The sequence below is a fragment of the Oncorhynchus mykiss genome, chromosome 3 (assembly GCF_013265735.2).
Source record: "Oncorhynchus mykiss isolate Arlee chromosome 3, USDA_OmykA_1.1, whole genome shotgun sequence".
In the NCBI taxonomy this organism is placed as follows: Eukaryota; Metazoa; Chordata; class Actinopteri; order Salmoniformes; family Salmonidae; genus Oncorhynchus; species Oncorhynchus mykiss.
Window position 1 is genome coordinate 60,163,935 of NC_048567.1, and position 24,402 is coordinate 60,188,336.

Here is a 24,402-nt window from a genome sequence, read left to right on the forward strand (position 1 = left end):
TTCATAATGAGTATAGCATGCAATAGATCTGCAAAAAGCAGAGACCATCTCTGTGGCTGGCCCCGGCAAGGCTCCATGTACAGTACGTTCCCCTCCCCCCTCCACCCCTGTCCTACTCTCCTGTGATTGGTCAAAAGACTTGGGCTGCCTGTCTAAAAGCAGCTAAAGTGATACAGTGATCTCCTCCAAGCCCCAGGCAAAGTACAGTCATTTACATGTGGTAAACAAAAGTGTTTGAAAGACACTTTGTGTTTGAAAAACATCTGAAAGACAAACAAATCAATAAATATTGGTGTGGGATGGATAAGGTGTTTCCCACTTAGCACTTTGTGCAACTGAAAAGTGCTATTTAAACCCAATCAATCCATCAAACATGTACTCACCCGATTAGTAGTGTTAATTCCAGGTCAGGGGAGGGAGACTAAAACAGCCCTCTATGGTCCTGCAAAACCTGATTCCCTAGGGCACTAAAACTGTCTAACTTCTATACAGCAGGGTAAACCCAGGGACACAGTCAAATAAACATAGACTGCAGCTAAAACATGGTGAATACTGCTTTTATTAGATTTGTATGTAGGCAGAATGCAGATGTTTAGAAAAGGGTGAGTACTTTGAAATGTAAGCTCATGTTATTTATAAACATGGACACACAAATACATGTAAAATACAACTAATCAGCTGTTAGGATCGTTAACTAAAATTGTCCCCAAAATAACTCAAAACTTTCAGATAGTTTTTTTTAAAAGACAGAAGCACTTTGGATACATTCATAACTTGATATCGGCCTCAAAATATCAAGAATGTAGAAGCTATCTCGAAGGGTGCCTAGTAAAACACACTCAACACACACACACTCAACCAGTGGTGTAAAGTATTTCAGTAAAAATACTTTAAAGTACTACTTAAGAAGTTTTTGTTGGGGGTATCTGTACTTTACTTTGCTATTTATATTTTCGACAAATTTTACTACATTTTACTACATTCCTAAAGAAAATAATGTACATTTTACCTGACACCCAAAAGTACTCGTTACATTTTGAATGCTTAGTAGGACAGGAAAATTGTCCCATTCACGGACTTATCAAGAGAACACGTGGTCATCCCTGCTGCCTCTGATCTGGTGGAATCACTAAACAAAATGCATATTTTCAAAATGATGTCTGAGTGTTGGAGTGTGCCCCTGGTTATCTGTACATTTTTAATACAAGACAATGATGCCGTCCGCTTTGCTTAATATAAGGAATTTGAAATGATTTCTACCTTAACTTTAGACACTTAAGAACCAAATACTTTTAGACTTTTACTTAAGGGGGGTGACTCACTTGTACTTGAGTAACTTTCTAAGTATCTATAGTTTTACTCAAGTATGACAATTGGGTACTTTTCCCAACACTGCACTCAACACACACATACAATCCTAGTTGGGTCCATAGCACCATCTTTAGTCCATAACCAAAATGCATGAATGCATGAAGCAGTAGTGTGGGTCACTGGCCAAACTGAGTCCTTTAATGTAGCAGGCATTACTACGTACAAATCACACCGTGCCGACCAACGGCTGAAAGCAGCGGCTGGCCGCGGTGGGATAGTTAAAGACGATCCGTGGTGAGTCAACATGTAGAGTCACTGGAACAGAAAATGATGCCCGGTGTTCTGGTCAGAGATAATAGGATGGCCACCCGCTGCTTTTAAAAGTTTGTCAGCAAGGTCTGTTTTAGACTTTAAAATGTTGAAGGCTTCTGAACTGGCGAACAACATATCAAAGGCGTTTTATGTGTTTTCAGTATGAGGAAAATACAGCCATACTAAGATAAAGAAAATGTGTTTGTGGAGTGTAAACAGGAAAGATACTGCTCTTGGATGTGGTTAAATGAGATCACAAACAAACATACTATGTCCTCTATCCCTAGATGTGAAATGTCTTTAAAACACATGTATAAAGATTTGGCATATAATTATGGGCTACATTTACAGGTGTCAATAACAATGGTTTACCCCCTTTAACTTCTGGGAGAGAGGGAGGGTCAGATATAGGGGGGGGGGGGTACAGCTCTAGCTCGGCAGTCTGGTGGCAGTGTCCCTAAGGCGGTCAGCTTCCTTTTCGAGGTCAGCGTCCCGTTGGCGGTCAGCGTCCCGTTGGCGGTAGTGGAACAGGCTGGTGGTGTCCAACTCGCTGGCATACTTTATGGCCTCAGCAAACAGCTTGACCACCTGACGTGACCACAGGGAAAGGTTCAGTGATGGGGTCAATTCAATTTGGGAAGTACTCCAATTCCAAATAATGCTTTTCTATGAGTAAAAGTTGGAATTGCAGTTAACTTCCTGAATTGAAATTAAACTGACCCTGGAAAGGTGTCTCAATCTGTTTAAGACATGATTGTCAGTTCAATTCTTGTAAGTACTGTAAGTTGCTTTGGATGTGTGCGTGTGTGTGTGTGCGTGTGTGTGTGTGTGAGAGCTTGCATGTGTCTCTGTGTGTGTGTCCCTGCGTGTGTGTGTCTGTATGGCGTGGAGTATGCATGTTTGTGTACCTGCATTTGTCCCTCTGAGTGTGTGTGTGTGTGTGTGTGTGTGTGTGTGTGTCTTGTCACTGTGTCTGTGTACCTGGTGGTTGGTGATGAGAGGCACCCCGTGGTCCACAGCCATCCTGCGGATCAGGAAATTGTCCCTGAGGAACTTGCTGTTGTTGTTAGGAAGGTTTATCACCAGGTCAATGTGGCCCTCATTGATCAGCCTACACACATACACAGAGAAAGGTTACAGTGAACCGAGGAGAAGAGAGAAAGGGAGAGGAGAAGAGAGGAGAGGAGGAAGTATGAGGAGAAGAGGAAAACAGGGCTGTGGATAAACAGACGAGGTAAAGCATCTAAAGATACATTTATATCTGAAGCCTTTCAGATGACAACCACATTAAAACAAAGGTGACATCAAATCCTCTGTCCACAATCACACACACATCACGTGCCTCTCCTGAGGCTAACAGCAGCACTGTGTAAGGAGGAGTAGTGTGTGCACTCCTTGTTGTTATATTTCATAATTCCTTATAATGCTGTGTAATTGGACTGTGTGTTTTGAGACATTATTCAGAGTTTAATCACACGCCAAATATATTATAGTGATGAAGCAGTAAGAGCTGTAAGGAGTGAGATGTTATCAAAATACTAGGGATGTGCATCTTTCCCTTTCAAGACAATTCCATACGCATCTAGATACTGTATATGGGCTCCGACACGATACAGGATTGATACGTTTTTAGCTTGAAACGATTTGTGGGATTCGGTTTGATTAGAGAACAAATCGTTGCGATTCAGTTTGATGCACTAACATTCGTTGCATAAACACATTCAATTTCCAAATCCTCTGCTGATTAGCTCATGAGTTGGGCCTCTCTGATGCGGATATGTCTGAACTGACTTCTGCGTGTGTGTGTGTGTGTAAATGATGCATGTCTAGGGTGTATCTACTATTTTGGCACCTGAGCTGAGCCATAAGGGAAACTAGGCACCACCTCACTACCAATATGAGATTAGTGGGGGACAACATGTTTTTAGTCCCCCCACTTCGGTTCTGAAATCACCATCACCCACTAAATTAACTTGTCATTTTTGCAGATTAAGTGTTTGAGCTAGTATTGTATCAATACTTACCGTTTACAAATGAGCTATGACATAGCCAATTAATATATAGCCAACTTTGGATTTAACCACCCCACCCACCTCAAAATCGAATGGTTATGACCATTGACGTTTTTACGGAGTAACCTTATTTTTCCTCCTGCATCGGCCATGCAGCGTGCCTCACAAAACTTGATTGTTGTTCTTGTTATGAAAATATGAACTTTACCCTGTATATCTACAAATGACCATATACACTGATTGTTTAAAACCAAACTACCTAAAGAACTATTGCTGTTGGTGAACCTGAACAAGCTAAGTAAAATCTATACTAAGCCTGTTCATCAGGTATAGCCAAATGTCTCCAATAGTTTACATTTATTCCGGTAACATACAATACATACAACTGCACATAGATAACAATAACAACCTAGCAGATTTTCTAGGTTGTCACTAAACTAATAAAGCCGAATATCGCGCAAGCCAATTTAGCATTTGAATGCTGAAGGTGCCGTGCAGATGTTCAAGATCAGGCCGCCTACCTCGCGTTGGTCAGTGTGTGAAGCTGGGCACAGTGCACAGTTTTACTACAGTAGGCTACTGATATTCATTGACTACAGCTCAGCATTCAACACCATAGTACCCTCCAAGCTCGAGGCCCTGGGTCTGAACCCCACCCTGTACAACTGGGTCCTGGACTTCGTGACGGGATGCCCCCAGGTGGTGAAGGTTGGAAACAACACCTCCACTTCGTTGATCTTCACAACTGGGGCACCACAAGGGTGCGTGCTCAGCCCTCTCCTGTACTCCCTGTTCACCCATGACTGCGTGGCCACGCACGCCTCCAACTCAATCATCAAGTTTGCAAACACAGTAGTAGGCCTGATTACAAACAATGACGAGACAGCCTACAGGGCGGAGGTGTGGGTCCTGGGAGTGTGGTGCCAGGAAAATAACTCACCCGACGTCAACAAAACAAAGCTGATCGTGGACTTCAGGAAACAGCAGAGGAAGTACCCCCCTATCCACATCAACGGGACCGCAGTGGAGAAGGTGGAAAGCTTCAAGTTCCTCTGCTTACACATCACTGACAAACTGAAATGGTCCACCCACACAGACAGTGTGGTGAAGAAGGCGCAACAGCGAAATTTGTCTTGGCACCTAAAACCCTCACAAACTTTTACAGATGCACAATTGAGAGCATCCTGTCAGGCTGTATCACCGCCTGGTACGGCAACTGCACTGCCCACAACTGCAGGGCTCTCCAGAGGGTGGTGAGGTCTGCCCATCGAATCACAGGGGGCAAACTACCTGCCCTCCAGAACACCTACAGCCCCCGATGTCAAAGGAAGGCCATAAAGATTATCAGGGACAACAACCACCTGGCGAGGCGAGGTCAGTACAGGTGCATCAAAGCCGGGACCGAGAGACTTAAAAACAGCTTCTATCTCAAGGCCATCAGACTGTTAAATAGCCATCACTAGCACATCAGAGGCTGCTGCCCCATATACATAGACTTGACATCATTGGCCACTTTAATAATGGAACACTAGTCAATTTAATAATGTTTACATATTTTGTATTACTCATCTCATATGTATATTAGTGGGGCGGCAGGTAGCCTAGAGTTGGTTACAGCGTTGGACTAGTAACCGGAAGGTTGTAAGATCGAATCCCCCGAGCTGACAAGGTAAAAATCTGTCGTTCTGGCCCTGAACAAGGCAGTTAACCCACTGTTCCTAGGCCATCATTGGAAATAAGAATTTGTTCTTAACTGACTTGCCTAGTTAAATAAAGATAAAAAAATAAAATAATAATGCACTGTATCTACTGTATCTTAGTCTATGCCGCTCTTGTCACGAATCCCGCCGAAGTCTGCTCCTCTCCTTGTTCGGGCGGCGCTCGACGGTCGACGTCACCGGTCTTCTAGCCATCGCCGCTCCACCTTTCATTTTCCATTTGTTTTGTCTTGTTCATCCGCACACCTGTTTTACATCCCCTCATCACTCTATGTGTATATTATCCTCTGTTCCCCCCCATGTGTGTGTGTGTAATTGTTCGTTACGTGTCATGTCTGACGCTTCATGCTGGATTTTCGCCGGGTCTTGTTTGGAACCCGTGGAATTATATGCTGTACATTATTTGTGTGACGACTGTGCTATTCGCCTTTTGCGGGAGTGTCGTTACGCAGTTGCGTCCGACTGTTTTCCTTCTGCCAAATAAAGTGTGCCTGTTCACTCATCTCTGCTCTCCTGCACCTGACTTCAGTTAACCAGTTGCGCACACTTTTGACAGCCCTGACATGGCTCGTCCAAATATTTATATATTCTTAATTCTATTCCTTTACTTTAGATTTGTGCGTATTGTGTGTATTGTTGTGAAGTTGTTAGATATTACTTGTTAGATATTACTGCATTGTAGGAGCAAGAAACAAGCATTTCGCTACACCCACAATAACATCTGCTAAACACAAATAACATTTGATTTAATTGCCTGGGGTTGTGCGGGATGCAAAATGACTTGTTGATCAATGACTGTCAACACAGTTACATGCTTAATTCCACACTGAAGGAGAGGACGCATCAGTTGTCACAAAAGATGAGAGATATTTTCGGAAGGTAGATTAATAACGTTTGAAAGGAGGGTGCTCCAATCCACATCAAACTAGACTGCAGTAGAGAGAGTCACGAGTTTTAAGTTCTTCAGTGTCCACATCACAGAGAACTTGTCATGGACCAACAATACCACCACTCTTGACAAGATGGTGCACCAGTGTCTCTACTTCCTAAGACGGATAAGGAAATTTGGCATGCTGCCCCGGGTGTTCTCCAAATACTCCCGCTTCATCATCGAGAGCGTCCTGACCGGTTTCATCATGGCCTGGTACGGGAATTGCTCCGTTCACGACCGCAAGGCCCTCCAGTGGGTGGTGAAGACGGCCCAGTCCATCACTGAGACCGTGCTCCCACCCATCCAGGACATCTACTCAAAACAGTGCCTGAGGAAGGCACGCAGCATCATCAAGGACCCCACACACCCCAGAAACAAGCTGTTCTCCATAATGATGACGGTATTGGAGAATGAGGTCTGATACCAACAGGCTCAGAGACAGTTTCTATCTACAAGTCATCAGACTACTTGAATTGGACTGACCACCTGCTCTGTTACTACACACCTTAGCACACATGCACTCATTCATGCACACACCCACACAGACATACACATATACATTCATACTACACACCCACATAGACATACAAACACACATATACATTCATACTACACACACACACAGACATACATACACACACACATACACATGCATACTACACACCCACACAGACATACATTCATACTACACACCCACACACAGACATACACACACACATATACATTTATACTACACACACAGACATACACACACACACACACACACACACATATACATTCATACTACACACACACACACACACATACATGCATACTACACACACAGACATACATACACACACACATACACATGCATACTACACACCCACACAGACATACATTCATACTACACACCCACACACAGACATACACACACACATATACATTTATACTACACACACACAGACATACACATTCATACTACACACCCACCCACACAGACATACACACACATATTCATTCATACTACACACCCACACAGACATACACGCACACATATGCATTCATACTACACACACACACACACACACACATTCATACTACACGCACACACAGCCATACACACACACATATTCATTCATACTACACACCCACACATCACAACTGCTGCTACCAGACTCAGTTTATACACTGGCCCCCTATCCCCCTCTTCCCCAATACACATGTTAATATTGGACTAGAAATTGTACCATCCTGTATTATAATTATGCAAAATGTTTATTCTATTGAAACATTTACTTTATGTTCGTATTTTTATCTTTTATTATTTCTTATTGCTGTTGCTTTGTTGAGAACTTGCAAGAAAGCATTTCATTGGACGATGTATACCATGCGTATCCTGTACATACGACTAATACAACTTACTCTTTATCCCTCCCTCTCTTCATCCCTCTATTCCAGACAGTCGCCCCCTTGCCCTTATCCCCTCACCTGATAATACTGGGCAAGCTGGCGTCTCCTCCCTCCTGGCTGGGCCATGCCACAGGGGTGGCGGGCACGTCATTGGCAGAGAGCCAGGCCGAGGTGGCCTCTGTAGCAAAGAGCTGGAGGAGAGACCACACACACACACACACACACACACACACACACAGAGGGGGAGAGAAGCAAATGTCAGTTTGTTCTCTTTCTCTTCAATTCCTCTGTGTTTTGGTATGTTGTTTTGGGTTGTGCATAGACTATCAGGTCGACTAGCAGTCTAACTCATGACTGAACTTCCAATAGGAGAGAAGAATTTTGCTAGACCCGCAATAACATCTGCTAAACACGTGTATGTGACCAATATAATTTCATTTGAAGAGTAGTAATTGAGAACGAACAGTAGTACTCACCTTAAAGCCTTCTTCATTCAGCTGGTGTGCTGTGGCTAAGAAGTTGGGCCGGAACGAATGCTGAGGGAGGTAAAAATCGAATCAGAATCACAAACTAAGCCCTGGTCAAAAAGTAGTGCACTACATAGGGAATAGGGTGCCATTTGGGACGCACATGGGTCTCTGTCCCTTGGTAGCGTTTGCTTTTGAACATCAATAGAGGAGAAACACCTCTCTAAGATTAAATCTGTACATTCTTTCCTCCTCTTCTCCTCTGTGAGCCAGATCAACAACCTAGTTGTGTCATCACACTGTGTTAAACAGGACCAAGTAATCAGGTTTGTAAAGGCGTGTCAGATTCACAGCCATGTAGGCTGGTCATTAGGAGGGAAAGGTAGAAGAGAAACACAGCCTCGGTCACTAATTCTGATTTCACACCACCCTCCGCTCTGTCCCTAGTACCTGCAGACACACACACACACAGATATTCTGATTTCACACCACCCTCCGCTCTGTCCCTAGTACCTGCAGACACACACACACACACAGATATTCCGATTTCACACTAGTGTCCACCCTTTGTTGAAGTCTTATTAGAAACGGACATGGACAATGACCCTATAACAACCTCTCTCTCCCTTCATTCTTCCATCTCTCGCCCTCTCTTGCAGGGTTTCCGTAAGCCGGTAATTGACGGCTTTTGGCCGATAAAATAAATGAAAAGTCGATAAATAAAATTGTAGCTGGCCAAATTGTCCATAGCAGCATATCATACATCCCGATTTCGTGCTTCAGCACCATTTTCTCACTGTCTTCTGCGCTGCCTTATGCGCCTGCTGCTGATGATGGAGCGAGAGAGCAAGAGAGGAGCCTCGGGCTACTGTTTCTTGTGAAGATGGATGCCTTTTTCATTGAAGTAAAACAAAAACGGTTTAAACCAGTTTGCAAGTGTTTTGTTTCATTTTGTTCTCTTGGAAAATGTTTTCCAAATGTAATGTTGTGTTTGTTGCAATATAATATCCTGCAGCCGTTTTATAGGCGCAAGACACTAATCTGGACGCTTATAACGCCCTCTGAGGAACCATCAAACCGTCTATTCAGGACCAAGATCGACACTTAATACACTTAATACACCGGCTCTGAAGCTCGTCAAATGTGTCAGGGTTTGCAAACTATCACGGATTACATAGTGAAATCCAGTCGCGAGCTGCCCAGTGACACGAGCCTACCAGACGAGCTAAATGCCTTCGATGCTCGCTTTGAGGCAAGCAACACTGAACCAACCATGCATGAGAGCACCAGCTGTTCCGGATGACTGTGTGATCACACTCTCCGTTGCCAATGTGAGTAAGACTTTTAAACAGGTTCACCAGCTGGCAAGTGTCTTCACTGATATTTTCAACCTTTCCCTGACAGAGTCTGCAATACCTACATGTTTCAAGAAGACCACCATAGTCCCTGTGCCCAAGAATGCTAAGATAACCTGTCTAAATGACTATTGCCCCGTAGCACTCACATCTGTAGCCATGCAAGGCTTTGAAAGGCTGGTCATTGCTCACATCAACACCATCATCCCAGACACCCTGGGCCCACTCCAATTCAGATATCGCCGCAACAGACCCACTGATGACGCAATCTCTATTGCACTCCACAGTGACCTTTCCCACCTGGACAAAAGGAACACCTACAGCTTCTACCCCCAAGCCTTAAGACCGCTGAACAGATAATCAAATGGCTACTCTGACTATTTGCATTGACCCCCCCCATACATTGTTCTGCACTGGTTCTACGTATACTCACTGGACTAACCACACACTGACACTCCAACACACACACAGTCTACTGTCCCCTGGGCGCCAAAGACGTGGATATCAATTAAGGCAGCCCCCCGCACCTCTCTGATTCAGAGGGGTTGGGTTAAATGCGGAGGAAACATTTCAGTTGAATACATTGTTGGACAAATGACTAGGTATCCCCCTTTCCTTCACATGGCTGCTACTCTGTTTATTATCGATCCTGATTGCCTAGTCAGTTTTACTCCAGCCTATCATACAGTGGAGTAGCGTGGCACGGTATACTGAAACTTCGGTACTTCTTCGATACTAGAAAGGTTGTTACTTTCGGTAATTCTGAATGTGTCTGACGGATCATGCCGGTCAATCAGCACAGTGGACCCCTTATTATAGCGTGCGCTGTGCCTGCTCCACTTACTCACTGCTAGTCTGCACTGGGAGGCTGCATCATGTTAGGTCCACTTACTCACTGCTAGCCTGCACTGGGAGGCTGCATCATGTTAGGTCCACTTACTCACTGCTAGCCTGCACTGGGAGGCTGCATCATGTTAGGTCCACTTATTCACTGCTAGCCTGCACTGGGAGGCTGCATCATGTTAGGTCCACTTACTCATTGCTAGCCTGCACTGGGAGGCTGGTAGGTCACCGGTAATGCTGCACAGAAGTTAACGCAGTCTGGAATAATGCGACATGCCATGTAGAAATGTTGAAACTGTTCATTAAAAAGTTCGGAAAACTATGTTCATTCAGGCTTTACAACGGAAGATGATACCGGTGACTTCCAGCTTGTAGACTAACTTTCCTTGCTAGCTGACAGCTAAAGCTAACATCAATTCACTACCCTAGTACTTTGTTTGTGATAATATACAAACAATAACGCAAAACATGTTGATTTCTATTCATTCCCTTATTTGGTCACTCTCTCACGTTTCTCCCAAAGATGATCCTATTATCATTATTTTGATTGAACCTTTATTTAACAAGGCAATTGTGCGCCGCCCTGTGGGACTCCCAACCACGGCCGGTTGTGATACAGCCTAGAATCGAACTAGGGTCTGTAGTGACGCCTCTAGCACTGAGATTGAGTGCCTTAGAACGCTGCGCCCCTCGGGAGCCCTAATTATTAGCCTCAGCGAATAGACTGCCTTGTGAATGACGTCATTACTGGTTTTATCTGAAAACAATCTCAGACTGCGATGTCTTCCTAGCAGAAGACGGTTGCAGCAAACTCAAACTAACATTGAAAAACAATGTAGAGTGTGAAGTAAATGATATACAGTGCCCTCCGTAATTATTGGGACGGTAAAGCATTTTTTCTACTTTTTGTTCTAAGTTACAGATGCACAAATATCATAACCTCAAGACATGCTAACCTCTCACCTTTACAATAACAGGGGAGGATAGCATGTTTTTGGGGGGTATGATACACTACATGACCAAAAGTATGTAGACACCTGCTTGTCAAACATCACATTCCAAAATCAGGGGCATTATATGGAGTTGGTCCCCCCTTTGCTCCACTCTTCTGGGAAGGTTTTCCACTAGATGTTGGCACATTGCTGCGGGGACTTGCCTCAATTCATCCACAAGAGCATTAGTGAGGTCGGGCACTGATGTTGGGCGATTAGGCCTGGCTCACTGTCGGAGTTCCAATTCATCCCAAAGGTGTTCAATGGGGTTGAGGTCAGGGCTCAGTACAGGCCAGTCAAGTTCTTCCACACCAATCTCGACAAACCATTTATGTATGGACCTCACTTTGTGCACGGGGGCATTGTCATGCTGAAACAGGAAAGGGCCTTCCCTAAACTGTTGCCACAAAGTTGGAAGCACCGAACTGTCTAGAATGTCATTGTATACCGTAGCGTTAAAATTTCCCTTCAATGGAACTAAGGGACCTAGACAGAACCATGAAAAACAGCCCCAGACCATTATTCCTCCTCCACCAAATGTTACAGTTTGCACTATGCATTGGGGCAGGTAGCGTTCTACTGGCATCTGCCAAACCCAGATTAGTCTGTCGGACTGCCAGATGGTGAAGAGTGATTCATCACTCCAGAGATCACATTTCCACTGCTCCAGAGTCCAATGGCGGTGAGCTTTACACCACTCCAGCTGACTCTTGACATTGCGCATTGTATTCTTAGGCTTGTGTGCGGCTGCTCGGTCATGGAAACCCATTTCACCAATCTCCCAACGGCCAGTTATTGTGTGGACGTTGCTTCCAGACGCAGTTTGGAACTCGGTAGTGAGTGTTGCAACCAAGGACAGATTATTTTTAGGCTCTACGCACTTCAGCGGTCAGGTTCTGTGAGCTTGTGTGGCCTACCACTTCGCGGCTGAGCCGTTGTTGCTCCTAGACGTTTCTACTTCACAATAACAGCAATTACAGGTGACCGGGGCAGCTCTAGCAGGGCAGAAATGTAACTAACTGACTTTTTGAAATGACGGTGCCACGTTGAAAGTCACTGAGCTTTTCAGTAAGGCCCTTCCACTGCCAATGTTTGTTTATGGAGATTGCATGGCTGTGTGCTCAATTCTATACACCTGTCAGCAATGGGTGTTGTTGAAATAGCCAAATCCACAAATTTGAAAGAGTGTCCACATACTTTTGTATATATAATGTATTTGTGCATCTAACTTTCTCAGTAATCCTTATTCACGATTCATTCAGAATTATCCGTAATCATAGTAGCATCCACATTCATGTAGAAGTATTTCGAAACATATTACATGCCTATTTACAATAAAAGTGACTCCAAAATGACATGAATTTCTACTGAGAACAAAATAATCTGAAACACAACCAAAACAAACAGCAAATACATCCAACAAGTTTGTACAGTCACAAGCTTAATGTGGTCATTGCGTGCTAGGAATATGGGACCAAATAGCTAACTTTTTACTACTTTAATACACATCAGCACATTTTTCCCAATACTTTTGCTCCTCTAAAATGGTTCACCTGATATGAATGAAAATTCTAATTAAAGCTGACAGTCTGCACTTTAACCTCATAGTTATTCTTTGAATTCAAATCAAAACTTTTGAAGTATAGTGTAAAAATAAGAAAAAATGCTTTACTGTCCCAATAACTACGGAGGGCACTGTATCTGGCCAAGAAACACGAGGACAAAGCCACACTTTAGTAGCCTTTCTAGTCAATTTGACCAAACCTCTACATGTGGCCTTGCTCTGTGTGACCACCCAACTGGTGGCTGGTGAAATAGACATTCTTACCCGCCAATGTAAAAATATACCCAATTTGGCGAGTGTTAATTTCTAACCCTGACTATAGTGGATCACTAAGCCTATAGGCCTATGCATGCAATGTGCTGATGCATTTAGTGCTCACATCTCCGACAGCTGAACTGTGAGGTGGACAATTATTGTTTTAGGAAAGTAATATCCCTGGTTTATTGATGCTGTTGGCTGCATGGATGGACACCCTAATGGGTTACAAACCCAACACATATGGATGACCGGTCCATTTCTCAACTGTCCAGCCCCAAATTCTCCTAATGGAAACCCTGCTCTCCGGGTGGGTGAAGAGAATCCAGTGGTCATTTGGACATCAGTAAGTTCCATAGTGGCGAGGCGGAGGAGAGGAGGATAAAAGGATGGGACATGACATTGGTACTGTCAGATCTTTAAGCAGTAACAAGGCAATTCTATATTGTGATTGAATACTGTGATTTTAGTGCAATTCGCTGTTCAAAACATAGTGCTCACCATTTCTGCTGCAGAGGGACAAGACAGAGACATGAGACAAATGTTGATCAGTAATGGAAATAAAAGTACTGAAAAGTATCTAAGTGTGCGTTCTCTAATTCTCTCCTTCTCTCTTTCTTTCTCTCTCTCGGAGGACCTGAGCCCTAGGACCATGCCCCAGGACTACCTGACATGATGACTCCTTGCTGTCCCCAGTCCACCTGGCCGTGCTGCTGCTCCAGTTTCAACTGACCTGAGCCCTAGGACCATGCCCCAGGACTACCTGACATGATGACTCCTTACTGTCCCCAGTCCACCTGACCGTGCTGCTGCTCCAGTTTCAACTGTTCTGCCTTATTATTATTCGACCATGCTGGTCATTTATGAACATTTGAACATCTTGGCCATGTTCTGTTATAATCTCAACCCGGCACAGCCAGAAGAGGACTGGCCACCCCACATAGCCTGGTTCCTCTCTAGGTTTCTTCCTAGGTTTTGGCCTTTCTAGGGAGTTTTTCCTAGCCACCGTGCTTCTACACCTGCATTGCTTGCTGTTTGGGGTTTTAGGCTGGGTTTCTGTACAGCACTTTGAGATATCAGCTGATGTACGAAGGGCTATATAAATAAATTTGATTTGGAAAACAAATTGGCTCCCTATTTAGAAAGAGGATGGGAAACAAGCTATGAAGAAAATACTGTTTCGGTGCAGGTGCAGCCAACTAGCACAAAAATAATATTGCGATAGTCAAAACTATACGATATATCGTCAAAAGGAATATCCTGATATGTAACTGTATCGATTTTTTCCCCCATTACTAGGTACTAGGCCTTCATAACGCAAGACATATTCTCCTGGTGGGTAGCAGGCCTTCATAGTGCTAGACATATTCTCCCATCAGACCTGCACTGAGCACTTGTGACATGTGGAGCTGAATGCCATGATGAGAAATAACCACTGTCAACTTTCATCTGGCCCTCAAAGGACTTCCTCACACACAGACAGTCTGTCACTGGAGACAGGAAGAACGAGTGAGAGGAGAGGGGAAGAGAAGGGAGGAGGAAGAAAGGGAGGGAAAAGAGAAGGAGAGAGTGAAAGGAAGTAGAAAGATGGAGAGAAGAGTCTGTCACCAGAGAGAGGGAGGAGACAGGGAGGAAGAGAGAGAGGACAGGGGGAGGGTAAGAGAGGGGAGGAGACAGGGAGGAAGAGAGAGAGGACAGGGGGAGGGTAAGATAGGGGAGGAGACAGGGAGGAAGAGAGAGAGGACAGGGGAGGGTAAGAGAGGGGAGGAGGGAGAGAGGAAAAAGAGAAGGAGAGAGTGAAAGGAAGTAGAAAGATGGAGAGAAGAGTCTGTCACCAGAGAGAGGGAGGAGACAGGGAGGAAGAGAGAGGACAGGGGGAGGGTAAGAGAGGGGAGGGGACAGGGAGGAAGAGAGAGAGGACAGGGGGAGGGTAAGAGAGGGGAGGAGACAGGGAGGAAGAGAGAGGACAGGGGGAGGGTAAGAGAGGGAAGGAGGGAGAGAGGGAAAAGAGAAGGAGAGAGTGAAAGGAGAGGAGGAAGAAAGAGGGGAAGAGCGAGAGGGGGAAAAATTTAGAGGGGGCGAGAGGGAGGGCGAAGGAAGAGAGGAGGATGTGGGAACTCTACAGAGAGCTCATAATGCCCTGTTTATCCATATCTCTCTCTACCCAATGAAAACATAGACACAGAAGACTTTATAAACAAGACCTTCCTCTCTCAATTTCAAGACATCTATGTAAGTATCTGATGTACACACAGGCACAGACATACACACACACACACTTTTAACTTTCCATCAGAAGTGCTGTCGTAGCCATGGGAGACCAGTCCGTGGATCGATGATCATTTATGGTATGAATGCATCAGCCTTTTACAGATCCTGCTATTCAGCTTTAGTGTGGCTAGCTAGGAGCAGGCCTGAGGCACTCATTCATAACCCCACTGACTGGCTCGTTGAAGAGCGCTAGCTACGTATTACACATGAACACTACATTAATCTTACTAGCTGAACACGCATGGCTGTTTCTGACACACACATGAGAAACAGCAACCTTTTTAAGCTGCGTCCCACATTGCACCCTATTTCATATATGGTGCACTTCTTTTGACCAGGATAATAGGGCTCTGGTCGAAAGTAGTGCACTATATAAGGAATAGGGTGTCAACCGCTTTTGTCTACTCTGTTTTAGTATCTGACATGTACCTGAAAACAGCTTTTTACAGAGCAAAGCACTTTGGCAAGAGACTTGGGAAGAAAAAACAAATCCTGACAATTGTGAGATTATGGATTAAACAATTTGAGAGTGTTTGAAAAAGGGAGAGTGTTTGAAAAAGGGAAGTGTCAGTGGACTGAGGCTTGTTAACCCTGATGTGTACTCTCTTGAACCACACACACACACACACAGACCTGGATCCCGATGAGGATTCCTTTTGTAGGCAGCTTGAAGCCAGTGGATAGCATAGCCTTGAGGAAGGCAGAGTAGATGTTTGGTCCAAAACAAGCCACCTGCAAGGAGGGACACAGACACCTGTTAAGTGTATATATGTGCGTGTGTGTGCATGTACATACATGTGTGTGCGAGCACGTCTGTGTGCGTACATTTGTCATCTGTGTGTGTGTCTGTGTAATGTATGTGTATGCGTGCTAGTGCCTATATATGTGTGTGTTTGTTTATTCACAGTTGTTTGTGTGTGTGTGTGTGTCCGCACGCACACACACCTCTCCTGTGGAAGCCATTTCACAGCGCAGGACTGGGTCGGCATCACGAAGGCGAGGCCAGGAGAACATAGGAGCCTATCACAGAGAAGATACAAACAGACAGACCATTTTGGTATTTTAACCTGTGGAGCTCAGTGGTGGAGACCTCCCCCAACCCTGATCTTAACCATCAGTGGGGGAAATGCTAAACTGACCCAGAATCAGTGTCTAGGGGCAACGTCACCCTATATTGTGGCTGGAAGAATGGAATGGATGGAAAGGTATCAAATGTGTTTAGTGTAACCGAAAGTATAGGCATTACTGAAAAAAGCAGTGCAAACTTTTCATCTGCAATCACATATGTTCTGGTGATTTAAATCCTTATATCAGCATTATAATACCTTTTTAATGGTGTTAAAGGATGTGTCTACAGAAAGCTATTGATAAAAAGACATGGGACTACCTGTGAGTAAGAAATGTTGCTTTGGTTGGAAATTCAATCACACTTTGCTACACTCAACAACCGAGAGGAAATGGAGCATCAGGACTAGTGCTTCAAATCAAACAGGTTTTGTGACAAGGCTGCCATCTAGAGGTGGAAAATCTCTCAAACCCCCGGATCAACCAGGTTGATCTAAAATCCAGCCTCCCGCTCGTGATGTCAACATCTTTACCACTTGGCCAAGAGGGTATTCCCCATCAACCCGTGTCAACTGATGGTTATTCAAAGTTACGGTTGCTGAATCTTTGTAGTGACTGCACCAAAAAGAGAGTCAGAAAGATAGACAGAGGGACAGAGAGAGCGAGAGAGATAGAAAGAGAGAAAAAGGGTTAGAGAGAGAGCAACACAGAATTGTCATACCCTCAACTCTGATGTAAATGTAAGAAGTTAGAGCTTGGCTCACGTATAGACAGCAGACGAGACTAGACTATTCACTACTGTTTAATATTCTCTTCTACGCAAGCCTGGATATTGAGAAGTTACAGAGAGGAGACAGGGATTATACCTAGCCCATTGCCCCCTCCCCCAACCACAGCTATTGTGCTGCCTCTCCTTTGTAATTACAACAGGAAATTACTTTGGGAGAAAACAGCGTTCAAGCACCAGCTGGCTGGCTGACTCCACACTCCACTCACACATTTCAATCTACCAGTAACAGTTTAGTTAGTCACTGCCATAACCAGGGCCTAAAATTAAGACCCGCCAAATGCGGGTATATTTTTGCCACTGGCGGGTAAGAATGTGTAATTCACCAGCCACGTTGGCGGGTGGTCAGACTCAGGGCTTAACAGTGCGAGCATTTCATAAAAAGTCAATAGCAACATTTCTGGGATTTTTTATTTCAGCTCATGAAACATGGGACCAACACTTTACATGTTGTGTTGATATTTTTGTTCAGTATTCTAAAGTTAAGACTTTATCCTTGGCTTTCTTGGCTATTTACATTGTTTTGTTTACAAGTTAGGTTGTTTTTAAATGTTTGAGTTTGCTTCCACTGCTATCGAAGAGATGTCGTCGGCCTCAACTAGTCAAGATTCTCAAAGGCACAGTGACCATTCGAGTGGCCCCGTTACCACGTTGCCGTGACTATCATTAATCTGATGACTGTTATTTATTGAATCAAACTAACTATGTTTAATTATTACTCAATTAAATTTATCATGACACAGTATTTAACTCATTAGGAAATTGGGGCACCATGGGAAAAGTTGTTTAACGAGTTACTATCTCCCGACTTAAACTCTAAAGATATCTGTATATCTCTTACATCAATAATAGTCCATTATTAATTATTACCTCAGTCTTATTCTGAATGTCGCATAATCCGTGGACCCGCAAGAACCCCAGCCCTTTTGAATATTCAGTACTACACAAATCAATTTCATTATTTATTTATTAACTAACTAATAACACAATACAATACACACTTACATGAGATAAAAGTCCCTAGTGGACTTAAGAGCTTAAGTGCACTACTTTTGAACAGAGCCTATTGTGTCCACTATACAGGGAATAGGCTGAGTGCCATTTGGGAAGCATGCTTAGGGTCTAGGCAATTCAGCACTAAACTACAGAGATGTATTTAGCTTAATTTTGATTTACATTTTTTTTATTTAACCTTTATTTAACTAGGCAAGTCAGTTAAGAACAAATGATTATTTACAATGATGGCCTACCCCGGCCAAACCCAGACAACGCTTGGAAAATTGTGTGCCGCTCTATGGGACTTCCAATCACAGCCGGATGTGATACAGGCTGGATTCGATCCGGGGACTGTAGTGACGCCTCTTGCACCGAGATGCAGTGCTTAAGACCGCTGCACCACTCGAGAGCGAGTGTCTCCTTTCCACCCCATATTCATTGGAAGGTCCCTGTGTTTAGGTTGTCACATGACCTGGATTTAAACTTTATTTTAAGCCTTTCCCGAAATTAGAATTAGACAAAAAATAAAAGCAATTGTCATGAAAAGAAAATGAGACTGTTTGGTGAAAAATCTCTATAAATAAAGGTTAAACTCCAGGTCATGTGACATGATTAACCAAAACACAGGGCCTAAATAATAGGCTTCAGATGGCTAATCATACTTATTGTACATATATCACCCTCCTCCCTGTGTGGGCCGGGACTGTTCTACCATGCCTAAAGCAGTACAATAGTCCCCCCACAGTTTACTGCAGGCCAGGCCACAGAAGATATGGTCATTATTAAGACTATTGTGGAGGGTATAATAGGTGAAAATGGCAATAGGAGAGGTTGGTGCTTTTACTACTTTTAATCAGGGTCCCTCTGCTACTCTTTAGTCTATTGCATAGTAAGACACATATGATAGCAAAAAATATATGATTTATTGCTTCATTCTAAGTAGTGTGCTAGTGTGGATATTGGGACAAAGCCCTGTAGTCTCCCCTTATTGCTTCATTCTAAGTAGTGTGCTAGTATGGATATTGGGACAGAGCCCTGTAGTCACAGAGCCTCACCTTGATTCCCACATAGTCAACGGGGATGATGGGGTTCTCCAGAGAGGGCAGAGCAGCCTCATCCTGGGGTTCACCCACCATGACCCGTGTAGCCACACTAATGAAGTCCACACCGATGGTCTTAGATACGAAGGGGAAGGAGCGTGATGCTCGCAGGTTACACTCTATCACCTGGCGGGGAGGAACGCACACACACATTGTCATTCTAAACCAGTACAGTTGGAGGAGGATGGGCCGAGTTACTATTACCATTAAGCACTTAGTGGCAACTGTAAAAAAGGCCCAATTTCATTGATTAATTGAATGATGTGTCCTAACTATTTCCACACATCAAGCTTTGATTATTTGAATCAACTGTGTAGTGCTAGGGTAAAACCCAAAATGTGCGCCCAGCGGGGGCCCCAGTAGTTTGGGAAAAACTGCTATAGTGTGCTGTGAAAAGATTATTACGTCACCTCTTACCTTAACATTTTATTTTTGTTGCTTTTACATGTTTATCCAATTCCTAAAATAACATTTCAAGAAAGAAACTATGATCTCAATCTGGGATTTTTCTGCCATTTTAATCCGCCTAAGCTTTTTTTCCCAAGTCGCCTAAATCCAAACAGTGTAAAAAACAAAATACATAATAAATCCTTTTTGGGATGGAAAAACGCTTTCGGTGTAAACCAAATACAGTGCATTCAGAAAGTATTCAGCCTTATTCTAATTGATTAAATAAATACAAATCCTTATCTACACACAATACCCCATAATGACAAAGCGAAAACAGGTTTTTAGAAAAAATAATGGACCTATTTATTTTTTATAATATAATCTCTGATAACCAAAATAAAAGCTAGACAGTCAAGGAGAATTGAAAACCCATAAAGCAATGGAATTTGTGGTTAAGAGCAGTTAAGAGTGTTGGGGCAGTAACCGAAACGTTGCTGGTTCAAATTCTCAAGCCGACTAGGAAAAAACATCTGTCGATGTGCCCTTGAGCGAGGCACTAATTGCTCTTGTAAGTTGCTCTGGATAAGGGTGTCTGCTAAATTACTAATATTTTTATGTTGAACACCAGTTTTAATTTTTTTATTATATTTGAGCAAAATAACACAACATTAGCCATGTCAAAACACACAGAATTGCAGGAAACTAGCTTAAAACAGCTCCATGGCAACTAACAGGAATTGTGCTTCAAAACTACAACATTATTTCTCAGCTGCATGAGAAAAATGTCCAGTTTTGCAGGAAATGTGGCTTAAACTGATAAAAATTCTCAGCTCCATGGTGAAGTGTGTAAATTGCAGGAAATTGGCTTAAAAATGCAACAAACAAACAAAAATCTACATTAGCAAGACGAAACCTCTAAAATGTTCTCTAAAATTTTTACTTCACTCATTGCCATGACCTCTGCCACGCCAACCACCGAAAGCACTTTTTGATCAAGAAAACAGACACATTTGACAAATTAAATTGAAGAACAGTATTCATAATGAAATCTACATACGTCTTCAAAAATTATTCACACCCTTTAGATGGCAAAAAAAAAACGTTAAAAAAAAGCAGACATTGAATATGGTTTGATCATGGTGAAGTTACAAATTACCCTTTGGATTGTGCATCAATACACCCAGTCACTACAAAGACACAGGTTTACTTCCTAACTCAGTTGCCAGAGAGGAAGGAAACCGCTCAGGGATTTAACCATGAGGCTTAAGGTGACTTTAAAACAGTTACAAAGTTCAATGGCTGTGAGAGGAGAAAACTAAGGATACTCAGTGTAGGATACTGTAGTTACTCCACATTACTAACCTAAATGACAGAGTGAAAAGAAGGAAGCCTGTGCAGAATACAAATATTCCAAAACATGCATCCTGTTTGCAATAAGGCAAAAAAAATCTGTCAGAGAAATGCACTTTATGTCCTGAATACAAAGCCTTATGTTTGGTCCAAATCAAACACCACCATATTTTCAAGCATGGTGGTCCTGCATCATTTTATGGGTATGCGTGTCATCGGCAAGAACTAGGGAGTTTTTTTTAAGGATAAAAAGAAACAGAATAGAGCTAAGTACAGGCAAAATCCTAGAGGAAAACCTGATTCAGTCTGCTTTCCAACAGACACTGGGAGACAAATTCACCTTTCAGCAGGACAATAACCTAAAACACAAGGCCAAATATACACTGAGTTGCTTACCAAGATGACATTGAATGTTCCTGAGTGGCCTAGTCACAGTTTTTTTTGTTTGTTTGTTTAGATTTTTTTAACCATTTTTCTCCCCAATTTTGTGGTATCCAATTGTTTTAGTAGCTATTATCTTGTCTCATCGCTACAACTCCCGTACGGGCTCGGGAGAGACGAAGGTTGAAAGTCATGCGTCCTCCGATACACAACCCAACCAAGCCGCACTGCTTAACACAGCGCGCATCCAACCCGGAAGCCAGCCGCACCAATGTGTCGGAGGAAACACTGTGCACCTGGCAACCTTGGTTAGCGTGCACTGCGCCCGGCCCGCCTCAGGAGTCGCTGGTGCGCGATGAGTCAAGGATATCCCTACCGGCCAAGCCCTCCCTAACCCAGACGACGCTGGGCCAATTGTGCCTGGCGCAAACCCAGAGTCTCTGGTGGCACAGCTGGCGCTGCAGTACAGCGCCCTTAACCACTGCGCCACCAGGGAGGCCTAGTTACAGTTTTGACTTAAATCGGTTTGAAAATCCATGGCAAGACTAACAATGATCAACAATCAACTTGACAGAGATTGAAGAATTTTTAAAAGAAAAATGTGCAAATATTGTACAATCCAGGTATGCAAAGCTCTTAACAGACTTACCCAGAAAGATCGCCGCCAAAGGTGATTCTAACATGTATTGACTGAGGGGTGTGAATACCTACGTAAATTACATAATTCTGTATTTAATTTTCATTAAATTATCAAACATTTCTAAAAACATGTTTTAACTTTGTCATTACTGGGTATTGTGTGTAGATGGCTGAGAATTCAGGCTGTTAACAACAAAATGTGGATTAAGTCATGGGGTATGAATACTTTCTGAAGGCACTGTATCCATCTTTTCATCTTTGGAATTCACTGTGACCACACCGAGATTCTGTATTTCAATTCAGGACCAAATTGCTTCTTTTTTTTTTACGACTGTAAAAACGTCAAGTGATCATTTATAGCTTTCTCTAACGTATTCCGTCATGCGTCACACACACGCACACACACACTTACCATGACATCGTTGCCTTTCACTAGGAACTGAGTATTGAATGGACCAGAGATCTCAAACGCCTTAGCAATTTTCCGTGTGGCACTCTTCACCTGAGAGTAATGGAGGACAAATACTAAATATGAAGCTTCCATCAAAGACGAACCTATAACTCAGTATAAATTATTTACATATTCACAGCCTGGGCAATGGATTACAGTAGTGAAAAATCAATATAAACCACAGCCCAATAATGAATTCCCTGTCAGGAGTCAGTGATGCTAAATATAGGCAGGCCAACAGACTAACAGTCTAACAAATAAAATGTGGAAACTTTTCATAACGATGCACACTTTCATGATTGATGTGAGACATGTTTTGAGTGAGTCAGCCCCTAGTAGCTGGGTAAAAAAAAACAGCATGATACAACACACACACACACTGACCTTCTCTAGGGCCCCCTGGCTGATGCTCTGGGTAGGTAGCATGAGGGTGGCATCTCCAGAGTGGACCCCAGCATCCTCCACATGCTCTGTTATAGCATGGCACAGCACCTGAGAAGAGGTTATAACTAGTGCTGAGCGATTAACATAAATTATTATTTTCAGTTTTTAAACAACTAATTGATCAACTAATTGATCAATTATTTGAACATTTGATTTTGTTCTGGGGGGGGGGGGGGGGGTTCTGTGAGATCAATGCACAGTTTCTCTAGACAGAACTCAGATCAAGCCCGAACTGTGCTAGTAGGGAGTTGTAGTAGGGAGTTGTAGTTTCCAACAGGCCAATATTCTACATAGTTTAGCACAAAAAATGTGGTAATTAACTGCAATCCATTGCGCGCTTACTTGTCCGGTCTATGTGGGGCAGTCACAGAGAGGGAGGGTTTCCACTAGTTAGGCATCAGGTTATCAGTGTGGTTAAGAGTAGGGTTAGGTTTAAAATCACATTTTAAGAAGATCAATTGTAGAAATATGCAGGCTTTATGACTATGTGGCTGTGGTAACTAGTGACAACCGAGAGGGAGGTATTTTATTTTTTTTTATTTTTTTTAATTTTACCCCTTTTTCTCCCCAATTTCGTAGTATCCAATTGTGTAGTAGCTACTATCTTGTCTCATCGCTACAACTCCCGTACGGGCTCGGGAGAGACGAAGGTTGAAAGTCATGCGTCCTCCGATACACAACCAACCAAGCCGCTGCTTCTTTAACACAGCGCACATCCAACCCGGAAGCCAGCCGCACCAATGCGCCGGAGGAAACACCGTGCACCTTGGTTAGCGCACACTGCGCCCAGCCCGCCACAGGAGTCGCTGGTGCGCGATGAGACAAGGACACCCCTACCAACCAAGCCCTCCCTAACCCGGGCGACGCTAGGCCAATTGTGCGTCGCCCCACGGACCTCCCGGTCGCGGCCGGTTACGACAGAGCCTGGGCGCGAACCCAGGACTCTGATGGCACTTTAACCACTGCGCCACCCGGGAGGCTGAGGGAGGTATCTTTACCTGAAAATACATGAATGTACATACATGTATAAGTAATGTATAAATGTATGCAGGCATGACTAAGTCGCTTTGGATAAAAGTGACTGCTAAATGGCATATATTATAAAAGTATGCCTTATTTACTTTGAAGAACTGCTAAAAATAGGGATTTTGTCAAACAGCAAAGGCAGCAAAACTATAGAGATGAGAAGATGACTTTGAATTAAATCATAAATTCATCAAATAAAACAAATGTAATATATTATAGACAACAACTTACATATTTTATTAAAGTAAATAAAATAAATGATGGTTAACAAGTGATAAGCAGTAATGGGCAGTCACTACCATAATGAGTCTTATTAATTGTTTTATTCTGTGTTGTTTCAGCCACAAGAG

General features: G+C 43.3%; 1 protein-coding gene across 1 annotated transcript in view; it reads right to left on the reverse strand.

The window, feature by feature from the left end:
* Positions 1–2,043: 2,043 nt before the first annotated feature.
* Positions 2,044–24,402, reverse strand: part of cps1 (carbamoyl-phosphate synthase 1, mitochondrial) — an 87,792-nt gene continuing 65,433 nt past the window's right edge. The window contains exons 30-38 of the mRNA NM_001124709.1: positions 22,967–23,074; positions 22,544–22,633; positions 19,327–19,497; positions 16,369–16,443; positions 16,057–16,155; positions 8,153–8,212; positions 7,755–7,867; positions 2,605–2,734; positions 2,044–2,211 (exon numbers count right to left, since the gene is read on the reverse strand). Coding sequence (NP_001118181.1) covers positions 2,053–2,211; positions 2,605–2,734; positions 7,755–7,867; positions 8,153–8,212; positions 16,057–16,155; positions 16,369–16,443; positions 19,327–19,497; positions 22,544–22,633; positions 22,967–23,074 — 1,005 coding nt within the window. The 3' untranslated portion in view covers positions 2,044–2,052. The remainder of the gene's footprint in view (positions 2,212–2,604; positions 2,735–7,754; positions 7,868–8,152; positions 8,213–16,056; positions 16,156–16,368; positions 16,444–19,326; positions 19,498–22,543; positions 22,634–22,966; positions 23,075–24,402) is intronic.